This window comes from Colias croceus, chromosome Z, assembly GCF_905220415.1.
Source record: "Colias croceus chromosome Z, ilColCroc2.1".
Classification (NCBI taxonomy): domain Eukaryota; kingdom Metazoa; phylum Arthropoda; class Insecta; order Lepidoptera; family Pieridae; genus Colias; species Colias croceus.
In genome coordinates this window covers 4474122-4486749 of record NC_059568.1, presented here as the reverse complement: position 1 = coordinate 4486749, position 12628 = coordinate 4474122, and the positions used below count along the sequence as shown (strand labels likewise).

General features: G+C 35.8%; 1 protein-coding gene across 3 annotated transcripts; it reads right to left on the bottom strand.

Annotated features, from left to right (window-relative positions):
* Positions 1–532: 532 nt before the first annotated feature.
* LOC123705119 (endoplasmic reticulum mannosyl-oligosaccharide 1,2-alpha-mannosidase) lies at positions 533–12269 on the bottom strand. 3 transcript variants are annotated; one of them, XM_045653751.1, is made up of 13 exons: positions 11993–12269; positions 10930–11109; positions 10612–10737; positions 10374–10506; positions 10107–10292; positions 9873–10021; positions 9611–9799; positions 8118–8305; positions 7678–7786; positions 6949–7143; positions 6412–6552; positions 5949–6094; positions 533–5635 (listed from the first exon to the last, which is right to left on the bottom strand). In XM_045653751.1, the coding sequence occupies exons 2-13, from the start codon at positions 11065–11067 to the stop codon at positions 5566–5568; spliced, it is 1770 nt and encodes a 589-aa protein (XP_045509707.1). In that variant the 5' UTR covers positions 11068–11109; positions 11993–12269; the 3' UTR covers positions 533–5565. The 3 variants fall into 3 exon arrangements, with proteins under 3 accessions (XP_045509707.1, XP_045509709.1, XP_045509708.1); XM_045653753.1 differs by having other exon boundaries at positions 6949–7128; XM_045653752.1 differs by lacking the exon at positions 11993–12269 and adding an exon at positions 11381–11462.
* Positions 12270–12628: the final 359 nt, after the last annotated feature.

Sequence of the window (12628 nt, the reverse complement as noted above, 5' to 3'; positions counted from 1 at the left end):
AAAAATAGCAAACAAATTATACAAAGATACAAGATACAGTATAGATTTAGAAAATATTTTTTCTTTATATAAACACTTAAAATATGACGCTGCAGAAGTCCGAAATATCAAAATATTAATATATTCTTAGTAAATTCTGGTAAGTTCGTGATTATTTTCGAAGTACGTTTTAAAGTCTATGTCCTGTTGATAATTTAATTCAATTATAATTTCAAAAATTTTCTATATAATTTTAATTTTTTATAATAAAACTTTCGGACTCCCGCTAGCAGATAAAGACTAAAATATATAATATTAATAACATTGAGGCCTGTATTACATCAAGTATAATCAAGGAATCGTAAAATATTGATGTGTACAATAAATTATACTGGCCTAAACGATTAATATCCATAGTATAGATTCACGAAAGACTAAACATTAAACAACCATTTAATTGCTACAACAGTCATGTTTATTAGTATTGGGATTGAAGTTAAGTTCATAGATGACATATCCAGGTATATCATATCATAGACAGGTTATATACCGACAACATTGTATTTTAAACCGCTAAAGACCGTTTATAAGCCGCACTCTTTCACTCTACTTCATAAAACAGATTTCATATCAATTGGTACCTGACTTCCATATTGCCACTGTAGCGTCTACAACGTATGTACCTATAACTTTTATAACATCTTAGCACACGAAACTCGAGTTAAATTTTCCTAATATGATCTTTCCAGTACTTTCTCACTGACGTCTTGGTTAGAGAGAAATTGATCATTAAGAATATTTAACTTCAATCCCAATATTATCTCTTATCATACTAACACATATAAGTTATCGTAACATTGAATGTAACATGAGGTTCTGAAAATATTTAATGTTTTAATGGGACTTATCTAATTGATTTCTCCGCCATATAATGAGGTTTGTATGTTATCTATAGTCCACGTCACCAAAAGAAGCCCCGTAGACGTGACCCTATCAGCTCCTTACGTTTATTTATTTTGCCCCAAAGGAATCCAAAAGATGTAGAACAATTGCATATTTCTCTTTCATGTATCAAGTTCTTCTGTGAGTAATTATTAAGCACGCATAGTTAGTAATAGTTGGGAGTGGTAGTCATTGAATATTTTGTCTGGGCCCATATTTTTTGTCTTTCAAACTTAGACCATACCCTGGTGGGTCTTCTTACGTGGCATGAACTCTAGCTTGGGTTATGACGGATTCCTTAAAACTATAGGACACACATATCTACTACATTATTAAGTATTATAATGCGGAGTAGTTCCGCACAGCTGATAACACATAACATAAACATTTATTTAAATATAATTGTGCCATCTTTAACTGCTCACTAAATCCCTGTTTTCGACCAATCAACGAAAGATCTCTCAACGAAGAATCTCTGGAATGATCGGTCTACCTTATTTCGTACGCATTCCAACTTCCCTCAACACCGCGTAATATGAAGAATACTCGTAAAACATCAATAATATCAGAGACACTTATACTATTATATAAATAGACACAAAAACTACTTATATTAATGTATTGTTTAAGATTTTACCAAACGTTAATGACGCAATGGTTAAATGCAGCACTGCCTTACATAGGCCGTAGATTTTGTGCGAATCGCAAAAACCCTAGGCAATATTGCCAAATATGCTATTAGTCCATCATAATTAAGAAAATCTTAATTGCTAGTCGACTGCATAATAGACCAAAATAGAATAAGATTTCGTTTGAGATATGTAATATCCGTTACATCTAAAGTTTTATTACATACATTCACCCTTGATCCAATTCAATAAAATACTCCTATGTATTATCTATCAAGACAATCTATTACAGCACGCCAATAAACTCTTTCCATAAGGACGAATGTAGGTAATCTAACTACATATAATATCCGCAGATAATTGGCAAATATAGCGCTTCAGTATATCCGGGTAAATATTTGTCTCGTCCGATGATAATAGTAACATATTATCTTACTTTAAAGCATCCACATTGTATTGTTAATCGTTTCTTATAGGTAAATATCCAATATCCTTATAGTCTTGGTTTGTCGATTGTCTTCAATGTCTTTCTATTAAAGATTTACGATGCATTTACTTTCATTGGTCAAGTGACTAAAATTGACATGATATGACTATAATTATTGATAATACAAAATAACAAACTTAAAGTAAACAGGTAAGATTAAATTTGGCTAAAAGGAAAATTGTTGCAAATCAGGCATGAGCAACGGATTCGCGGTGCTTGGACGTTGGCATTCGACCCTCTAACTAATAAAATTTAAACCTAACTACAGTTTTAAGTTAACCACTTGGGAGCTAAGCTCATACCTGGATGGTTTAAGTTTTAGAGATCGTATCCCCTAATTAATTTAATAAGTACATAAGAGTTCGGGATTTAAAAGGAGGAACTCATCTCTTGAAGTCTTATTTTGACTACGCGTAAGTGAGCACCGAAATACCTTCTTATCTTAGTTAGCTCTAACCATACACGCTGAATTTTGAGTAAATTTATTAACGTGTTAATTAGTTGTCAAACCAACAAAATTCTCAATAATACAGTTATGTCATCTCGTACAAAGAAATCCATGAAAAACATTATAACTTAACAGCAGCTTTGACGATAACTTTCAGAGAATAAAGCACCATAACCACAAGAAAACCATAAACTCACTGAAAATTCAGCGCATGTACACTACCCTTAATTTTCCTACAGCAATTGTGTAAAATGCATCGCAACAGGTATTTATGTACATAAATATTCGATCAACAATTTGAATACTAATATATCAAATGTATGCAAAAATCTTAAAAAATGTAAATAAAAGTGGACTTAATTGGAACTGGGAATTAAGCGTGCTAAAATGGGAAGTTCAATAACATCGTTCCTACACAGATACAAATGATTCCTAAATAACGTAATGTCACAAAGAAGTAACGTAAAAATTCAACTCTCCGTAAGTAATGTTATTCGGTAACATTTCAAACGGTTACCGAAACATGGTCATGTCCTACTAAATTACTCAGTATTATATTACAACTCTACTGTGTCCGTGAGTTTTATTTTGTCAATCAATGTTCGACATAATTTGGCTTTTGTGGGTGTAAACCCGTATTAATACTAAAATGGCTTTATCAAATACAACGCGTCAGAGCGCGGCGTCAGGTTAGCGCACTGACGCGCACTAAGTATGAGTTCCGTTTGACAGAGCCATGAGATACACCTAAATCTATGTTAACATAATACGTAAACGTATTGGCAATTATAGATAATGGGCCCTCTTCACAACCGAGAGTGTTGGCCCAACAATCGTCGACGTTTGCGTCCAGTACGGCGCGAGTACGAATAAATATCTACAATGACGACCAATCATAGATATTTAGACCTACTACACTATCGTGATTGTCTTTACTCGCCCAACGCTGCCGATTGTAAAGAGGGCCCACAAGAAGCAAAGCATACTACGATTACTTACAATTATATGATTAAACGCTTGGGGAAATCCTAGCGTATTAATTCAGTCGCTTTTGTCTCCTTCTAAGGTCCGTCACTCAATCCGATCCGTCGGTAATCCGACAGTCCGGAGAGTTCAGGTAACGGAACGAATGCTTTACGTGCCGTCCGACGCACGGGGGTGCACTAACACCGCCAAATACTAACCTAACCTAATTTGACCCGACTCTTGACGCCTTTATTTTTTGTAATTTTTTTTATTTTTTTTGGTATTGCACTAAACTACATAGATAATACTATAACTATATAGATATATTATAACACTAGATAAATTGATACTACACACTAAATAACAATTTGGCAATACTACAAATATACCTCAATAATTTTTTTTTGGCACTGGCAACAAATGCGTATGGTCTTCGTTAACGGTCGAAAAGGATCAACTGTTATAACTTATACCTTTAGATGTTATTGTCTTGAGAAAGAAAGAATACATTAGTTTTGTAGTATTGCCATTATAGCGAATTTTTGCAAAGGTCGGAGTTATTGTATGATCGTACAACAACTCTAATCTTAACCTAAAACTTAAAAAAATAAGCAGAATTTTATTACATACCAAATGGTCGCTAAAATTAATTGTCTTATTGATCTTATCAAGAAATAAATGTATATTTTTGGCTACGAATATCAAAAATGATATAAAACTAGTATATTGTATTTCATTACTCCAAGTATTAAACTTGTTTTTAAATAATTAAATATCAAAAGTCTTAGAACTAATTCAAATGGAAGAATAAAAATGAACCATATAGTTATTTATCAAAACAGACCAGCGTAAGAAAATAGAAATCTTTTTACACATTAAAAATAACAACAACAGTCCACGACTCATGATAATAACAATGTGATACAATATACAATTTACAAAATATATAACAGTAAATAAGTAACTAATTATAACTCCAAACCGCTAACGAAATTGCAAATTGGCAAATGAATACACACTAATAGCCAGCGCTTGAAACCAATTCTTTTCTTGAAGAGAAGAAGGCAAAGCAGGCTTCGACAAATGAAACAGACATTTTTTTTAGTTTTTTTCTTTTTTGTAACAAGTTAGCAAACGAATAGCATAACTTGCACCCGTATGTTATGTCATTCGATGCTCACACATATAGATAAGTGGATACGTAATACACTTATTTGGGATTAGGAACATAGGATCGGGAAGGGAGGATAGGATGGAGAAGGGAGGACAGGATGAGGAAGGTAGGATAGGATGAGGAGGGAGGATAGAATGGGGAAGGGAGGATAGGATGGGGAAGAGAAGATTGGATGGAGAAAAACATAATAGGGTCGGAAAGAGAGGATGGAATGGCATAATAGTTATCCCATTATATCCTATAAGTTGGAGAGGCAAGGATAGGATGGGACTTTGAGGAAAGCACGAGGATAGGATGGAAGAAGAAAGGATGGGAGAGGAAAGAATAGGCGAGTTGAGGATGGAAGAGGACGGGATGGGAGAGGTAAGGATGGGGAGGGGATGGGCCTCCGGCCCCCCCACCCGTACAGTGGCAGTCGTACAAGTACAGTCGACACCAACGGCGAGTGCGTGGGGGTGTGGTAACTTCCCCGGTGCGAGCGTGGCCCTGGGGTAACCTAGTGCTCGACTCCCACTACAAGTAGCTAGAGCTGCCATAATTAACCTATAACATCGATAAGCGTTTATAATTGCCAATACTATAACACCCATATTTTATATTATTGCGCCATGACAAATGCGTGTGTAGGTCTTGGCCCCTAGTATCTCTAAGGATTTCAAGGACAAGCCTCCTTTGCTAATCCAGACCATGATTTGAGTGGTTTCCACTGGAAAATTAAACACAATATCTGGTGATAATTACAAAAGTAAACACTTACCACCAGACAAAATTGGTTTGACGTTCAAAAACAAGCCCAAACCCAATAATATAAAATACGGGTTATTAAATTACACCTACCTATAGGATTAAATATTGAATTATCTAAGAGTACATCTAAATTAAACTAGGCCATATAACAAGCGTGGGTCGTCGGTTTGTCTGTTGTCTTGACAATCTCAGTTTAAACTTTGTGGATCGGCAGAGGGTGGGCCTCGGTGGTGATCACGTACTTGTTCAGGTCAAGGGCGAATCTGTAATACACAAACATACATATTAAGGACTCTGTAATTTAAAAAAATCATTAACATAAAATACATACGAAGAATTTTAATACAGTATTTTAATGTATCTTCGCACAAATAAAAACGAATTTGAGTAATAAAAATTCAAACTCCAAAAAAAATCTATCAATCTGTTTGCCCTGGCAGCAACCGGTTAGACACTGAATTTTTTAATCTAAACAATTCCACCTACAAACACAAAAATATCATCAAAATCGGTCCGGGAATTTCACGAGGGACATACACACCCACAGATTTTTTTTAATAAATTTAATATGCCTACCTATCATCACTGAACAGCAGGTACAAGTACTTCAGAGTCTCGGAGAGGAAGAAGGTCTCCATCATGTCCTTTGGCGCCGGTTTGTCCGTCTTTACGTTGGTCACCGATGTGTAGCCTTTGGCGACGCGAGCGTACTTCTCGATACCCTGCAATAATAGGTTAAATTAATTGATGACTTAGAAATAAATAAATTGTTTGAATGTGTGTTTGGTACTAAGTAACTTCAAAACATCGAGAACTTACCAGATCAAGCATTATTTTAGCATTTTGTAAGTGTCCTTTATTTATTTAAGGACGCTGTTTTTTTACTACACCGTAGTTACAATCTTAAAATCACTTTTTTTTTGGAAAAAAAAAATTCGCAAGTTAGTTTGTGAGTTTCCCCATTAACTTGGCTGCTTATCCCAATTTTTTCCTAAAAATATTTTTTTTTGCCATTAAAAACTAGCAAACCAGTACGTACCATATACACTTGCCATCCCCAGTCCTGGTAGGTGGTGTTGCCAGTCAGTTGGTACATGATGTAGAGGCTCTCAACGAACTCCGGGCGCAGGAGGCTGTGAGCGTCAGCGATCTTGGTGAACATGTCCTCGGTTCCGCTACCCTGGAAATTTTAAGTTATACTTTCAAACAACATGTTTCAAAAATGTTACATTAAAAAAAATCACCAATTGAAAAAAATTTTTTTTTGAAGTTCTATTTTTATTTGAAAGAAAGAAAAGATATTTATTGCCAAAAAATAAACAGCCAAACACATTATAAAATTTATCTTAAAATTAGGCAAACGGATACAGCATTACAAACTATTACGATTATATTTACGATTTCGTACTAATTAGGAAAGATATATAAGCAAATCCACCACCAAAAAGCCCTTAAAATATTATTTGAGTTCTGTATTTTTTTTAACACAAAATTTAGTACGGATCAGCAAAGTAGGAAGCCACCAAGAAAAAGCATTTAAAAATTTCAAACTTAAAAAACCAGTAAAAATACTTACAATATTGAAGTGGGTGATCTCCGGAGCCATGAAGGTGGGGTGCACAGCATACGTCAGGTAGCAGGTATTGATAAGTTCCTCAGCCATGGTCAGGTGCCAATCAGGTAGACCATTAGCATGACCCAGCGCCAAAGTGCCAGGCAAGAAGCAGGTAAGATGATCCATCTTCGGGTTGAAGGCCTGGTTATTGTAAGCCTACTTTGAATCAATATGTTTTGTTCTCGAGCATATTAGAGAAGAACAAGTAATTGAGGTAGGCAAAAAAATAAAACACCTAACTTGAAACCCACCATAAAACTTAAAATTTGACTTAAGTTTTGTTTGTAAACTAGAAGTGGCATGGTAAATAAAGTTTTTGTTGATTTGTTTTTATTTGCCGTATTGTAGCTTCATAATTTGTATTTTCATTTGTACCACTTTTTTGTAAAATACGTAAAAAATAAATTGTAAAATGGTTAGGCTCAAGTAAGAACCCCGCTGCATTCCCAATCCACCAAGAAACAAGATTTTTAAATCTAGAAGAGCTATTATATGTATTTTTGTACAAATTTTTATTTCAATCCCAACTATAAGTTAAAAAAAGAAATCACGATAAAATTTGAAATTTAGTTTCTGAATTGTAATTCCTTCCCAATTCTTTCAAAAACCTGTTACTACGTTCCCAAATAAAACTGAAAAAAAAACAAAGCAAAGGAAGGGGCCAACAAACTTTAAACTTTGTTAATTTACCTCTGATCCCGCAGTGAGTTCTCCGATGAACAGGTGCTTGTTTGGAACGGAGCGGCGCGCCAGGAACTCACGAACCCCTTCTATAGCCGTCAAGTAGTCATCCCGGAGACTGAAATTGTATAAGAAATTCATTTATTTATTTGTAAATACTAAACAAAAACGACAGAATCAACAGTTGAGGAGTTTCTTGAAATAATTTTGAAAAAGGGCATTGATCTATTTTTAATTTGAACCTCATTTTACTAAGTTTTCATTAAGAGACCGTTTTTCCGGACATTCGGTCAAGATTTGTTTTACCTTCAAGACCAGGATAAATTTTTCGCGAGATGTAGATCGCACCGTCTTAAATTAAAAATATACTTATCGCAACTTGTTGTTCATGCTGCAAACCCACCTGTGTTCGGCTGAAATTATTGACCTTAAATGCAAAGGATACTTACTAATTGATGGTCTTTCCGGTCTGGATCCATTGTTTCAGAAGATATTCGTAGTAACTGTCGCCACGAGCCCCGAGGGTGATGGTAGCATGAGGCAGGAAGTGTCCGGTGTTCGGGTTAATGAAGATAGGCACTAGTCCATGTTTCTTCGGAAGCTGGTGAATCTTCTCCGATACAGCCGCCGCTGCATCCTACGACAAACACTTCGATTGTAATCGATAGATTTTTGCGCGCCTGCGCACTATAACACCATTTATTCCAGAAATAGAACAAAGGAAATTTTATAAAAAATTAATATCCAATTGCAACGCAAAAACAATTAGTCTCGGCATTTTGAATACATACCGTAAGAAGGAGCAAGTTTATAAACAAACACTTCTTGGTAAGAGACATTTTGAAAAACGATCAAGGGTCCGTACGTAAGACGATAAGTACTCAAGTTAAATTGAATTAAAAACGCGAAAGTTTATACAAAATCGCCATAGCAATAGCAATCAGCGCGAACATGTAAAAAAACAATAGTATAATCGCAAAGCAAGTGCGCGCCATGTCTAACATCTTGGACAAAAAATTCGGAAATTATCCTTAAAAGTGAAATTAATCTTTATAAATGAATACACGGATATATCTGAAGCACTTTAAAAATGATTAATCGCTTTTTTAAATCCGATAACACTTCAATACAAATTTCGCAAAACGTTAAGATCACTGCAGCTCGAGAGCTCAGAGCAAAATGGTCGGGGTTCCCAGGATCTCGTGACCCAGATATAAGATTTCATGGAACGGAAATCTGATTGGTTGTTAATAAATGCACGCTATTGGTTGCTTTGACCAATGCAGATGCGCAGAGAGCACAGACGCTCCATCTACAACATTATGCGTCCTGCCGCACCCAATAAACAAGGACGTTGCCGACGCAATCTGCAGTCCCGGTGGCCTAAATAAATTGGTGCATGCTCAGTGCAAACCTGCATTACGTCAATACCTAGGTCCTGCGCGGATGACCTAACTATACAACGCATGCGCGGTCTAGAATCTTCCCGGATGCAGCCTTATACTATCTAGGCATATAGGCTGTTGCCGGGACAACAGCTGCCCACCCAACCCTCCAGCGAGGGGGTACCAGTTACCACACCCTATTTATAGAACACTTCGCTTTGCATAGTGAATTGAAACATAATATGACGACAGAATTATGATGACAGAAAATATAATTAAATCTGGAATGACGAATTTTATATTTTATGAAAACAATAGCTTTTCACCCGCGACTTCGCCCGTTATAACTTACAACGGGAATGAGATATTTCACCGCGGTAAAAAGTACCCAATATCCTCCTCATTATCTCCAGCCACAAAAAATATACCATACAATCGCTTTGTTGCTATACAACACAATAAACAAAGAAACATACTTTCGCATACATTATATTATATCAGTAAGGATCATAGTTATAGGCATTGTCAAAATTAAAAATGCTTTTTAGAAAACTTACCTCGAAAATCGGGTTATTGGTAGCACGGGAGAGTTCACGGAACTCCAGTTGGACCGTGCTGACCTCGGCTGTGGTGCTGTAGTGGGACCACTCCGGTACATGAGCGGTACGAGCACCGAGGTTCACGTCGGAGTACGGTATACCCGATGGTGACGCGAAGGCAGTCATGAGACGCTCACCAAGATCTTTCTGCAGACAAAACATAACATTATAATTTCAATCAATCAATTATATTTTAGTCCAAAAGTATATCTTTACTTACAGCTTTCTCGAGAAACATGTTATCGCCCGTAAAATGGTAGTTAGTCAGCAAAGCGCCGAGAACACGAATTGTTGTTTCAAAGAAGTTGACGTCTTTGTTCTTTGTGAATACCAGTTCGTTCTTAATCCACTCGCGACCTTCCTCATATTCTGTGAAAAATATCAAAAATTAATGATAGTTCCTCTAACAAGGTATTAATTAATAATGTTATAAATTATAATTTTGACTACCTACCTTCCATCAAGCCCATTATAAAAGCTGTATCAAGACTGTCAATAATCGTCAATCCTAGCGAGAACCAATCGTAAGGTGTTCCTGAAACCGGTTTCAAATTATCATGTCCCCAAGCGTGTTCCTTATAACCCCTCCAGGCGTGCTTGAAACTCTGCACCACAGCATACTGCTGAGCATTGGACGGTCCTGAAACAAATTCTCATTAGTACTTCGTAATCGTAATTTAGTATAAAATTAATTTAATCAATGAAAAAACTATTTATTTACCAGCAAAAATAGGCCTTTGGCTGAAATCAGTCTCATACAGAACCACACCCTTCTTATCCTTTGCCGAGGCCATGGCCGCTTTCTTCATTTTATTCAACAAGCTGCTTGAGTTGGAGTTTTTCATTGGCAAGTGCTAAAAACATAATAAAGTCAAATACCAACCAACAAAAGAGAAAATCACAAGCTGGGATCATTGTAAAACAATTAATAAGTCTTCAAGATGACTAGTTTTACTTACTATAGGTCCTAAAGGCTGCGGTGGTGAGATGGCACTTGATAGGCCATACATGAAGCAAAATATCGCGATCAGAATTAGTATCGCCAATACCAAGGACCGCTGCAGACGAGATAGCTGATTCCATTTCTAGAACAATAAAAGTTAGTTTAAAATTCAATTCATTTTAAGTATACAGTAATGATTAGTTTGAAAAGAAGAGGAAGTCACTAACAATGGGTCTATTGTACTGTAATAAAGTATTATGTAACAATACACGGTATTTATGAACATTTATATTGAAAAGTTGAAAATAGGTACAATGTACAAAAAAATATTTACCCGAAAGAAATTCCTTGTAGCGACAGGTTCGACATACATGGGACTTTCAGGCCTTCCTCGGAAGTACCTGTTGGGTGGTGTCTCCGCCATGTAGTCGTCACAGAAGTCAATCCGCGTCTCCCGTGGGGTTGTTGGCATAATCCTATTCCATCCTCTCGGGAGGGTGCGCTTCAAGATTCCCTGCAAGGATGAAGAAATTTGTATTACATTGTTTTTAACAGCACTTATATATTGATATTTGTATAGCAAGGAAGCATTGTGTTAGCATAAAGCAGAAATTTGAAATAGGATTGGACTGGTGAATCAAAAACAAACTGAAATCTAAACAATTTCTATAGTGGATATATATTGTATAAAACACGAACAAAGCTTAAGGGGTCAGCCAAAAACATGTTAGGTACTATCTTAGCTAAAGTGCAAATAAAGCAAAATTAAAACAGATAATAAGTACCTTGTATTTCACATTTGCATTTCATGCAAAGGTAACTTTACATACAAAGATATTCACAGGAAAATGAAATATGAGGGGCCAATTAGAAATTGGGAACATGTAGACAACAAAGAATATTGTTTTCTTTGAATAAAATTGATAAATTATTATTGGGAATCTAAAAATAGAACTGTTCCACTATTGGTGGAGACAGGGATCAATACTGGAATGGGGTATTTATAATGGAAGGAACCATGAACAGTTTGAACTAAATCACGAAAATTCACACTCAAATCTAACAAATACACAACAAATTTAAATTTTGGAACACGAAAATATTTAAATAACAGCCAAAGCAACACATAAATCACCACTAACTCTAGGCTTCGACATTTGTGCAACTATCTGTAGTTCCACCTCCTATGGCTGTCACACCCACAATAAATTGAAATATTAATATCGAGATGCGTCCAGAGCGCATCTAGGCTTTGAGGTGGGGTACCTAAAATTAGTTCAGGACCTTATCTAGGTCAATCCGGGAAAATCAATAACAAGAAAAGGGTCAACACACAACAAAGAGCCCCGATCGTGATTTATGCAATGCATTTAAAGAAATTAAAATAATATACTCACGTTATTCGCTGTCCAGGTAGTTTATAATAACACTTATAAATTAAAACTTTAGATAATACACTTCCACGTACACAAAAGAAAAGTGCATAGGTAGTTTTAAAATATTGCAAGTTCGGCTTTTACATGTGTATGAGTGTAAAGCAAGAAATTTATCTACCTACATACGATAGTGTTCATGTTTTCATAATTGTATTTACTTTACTTCTATAATAAAATCATTATTATTATAGTCTCAAATAGATACTCGTTAAATCCCATAGGACCGAGATTTATAGACCGAAATTGGACCGAAATCCGGGCGGACTATAGGGTTTGAACTTTGACGGATTTTCAGAAAGAAATCGATGAGTCGTTGACACTTGACATCTACTTTCTTAACGTCATCTGTCATCTTGAAGATGGATATTGGGTGAATCCAAGGTGAATCCTTGGGTGAATCACATAGGTGAAGGGTGAATATTGGGTACCTACATAGTGGGTGCTCGGGCTTGGGGCTTGTTAATTGGTTAATTGCTCCGAGACTGGGTGGTACTAGGAGATAACTCTTCTACACTTTAAATACCTACTCAAGAAATTTCTAGCACAAAATAATTTAAAACTATTGAACAGTTCTCCATTTTGAAAATATCAATCATT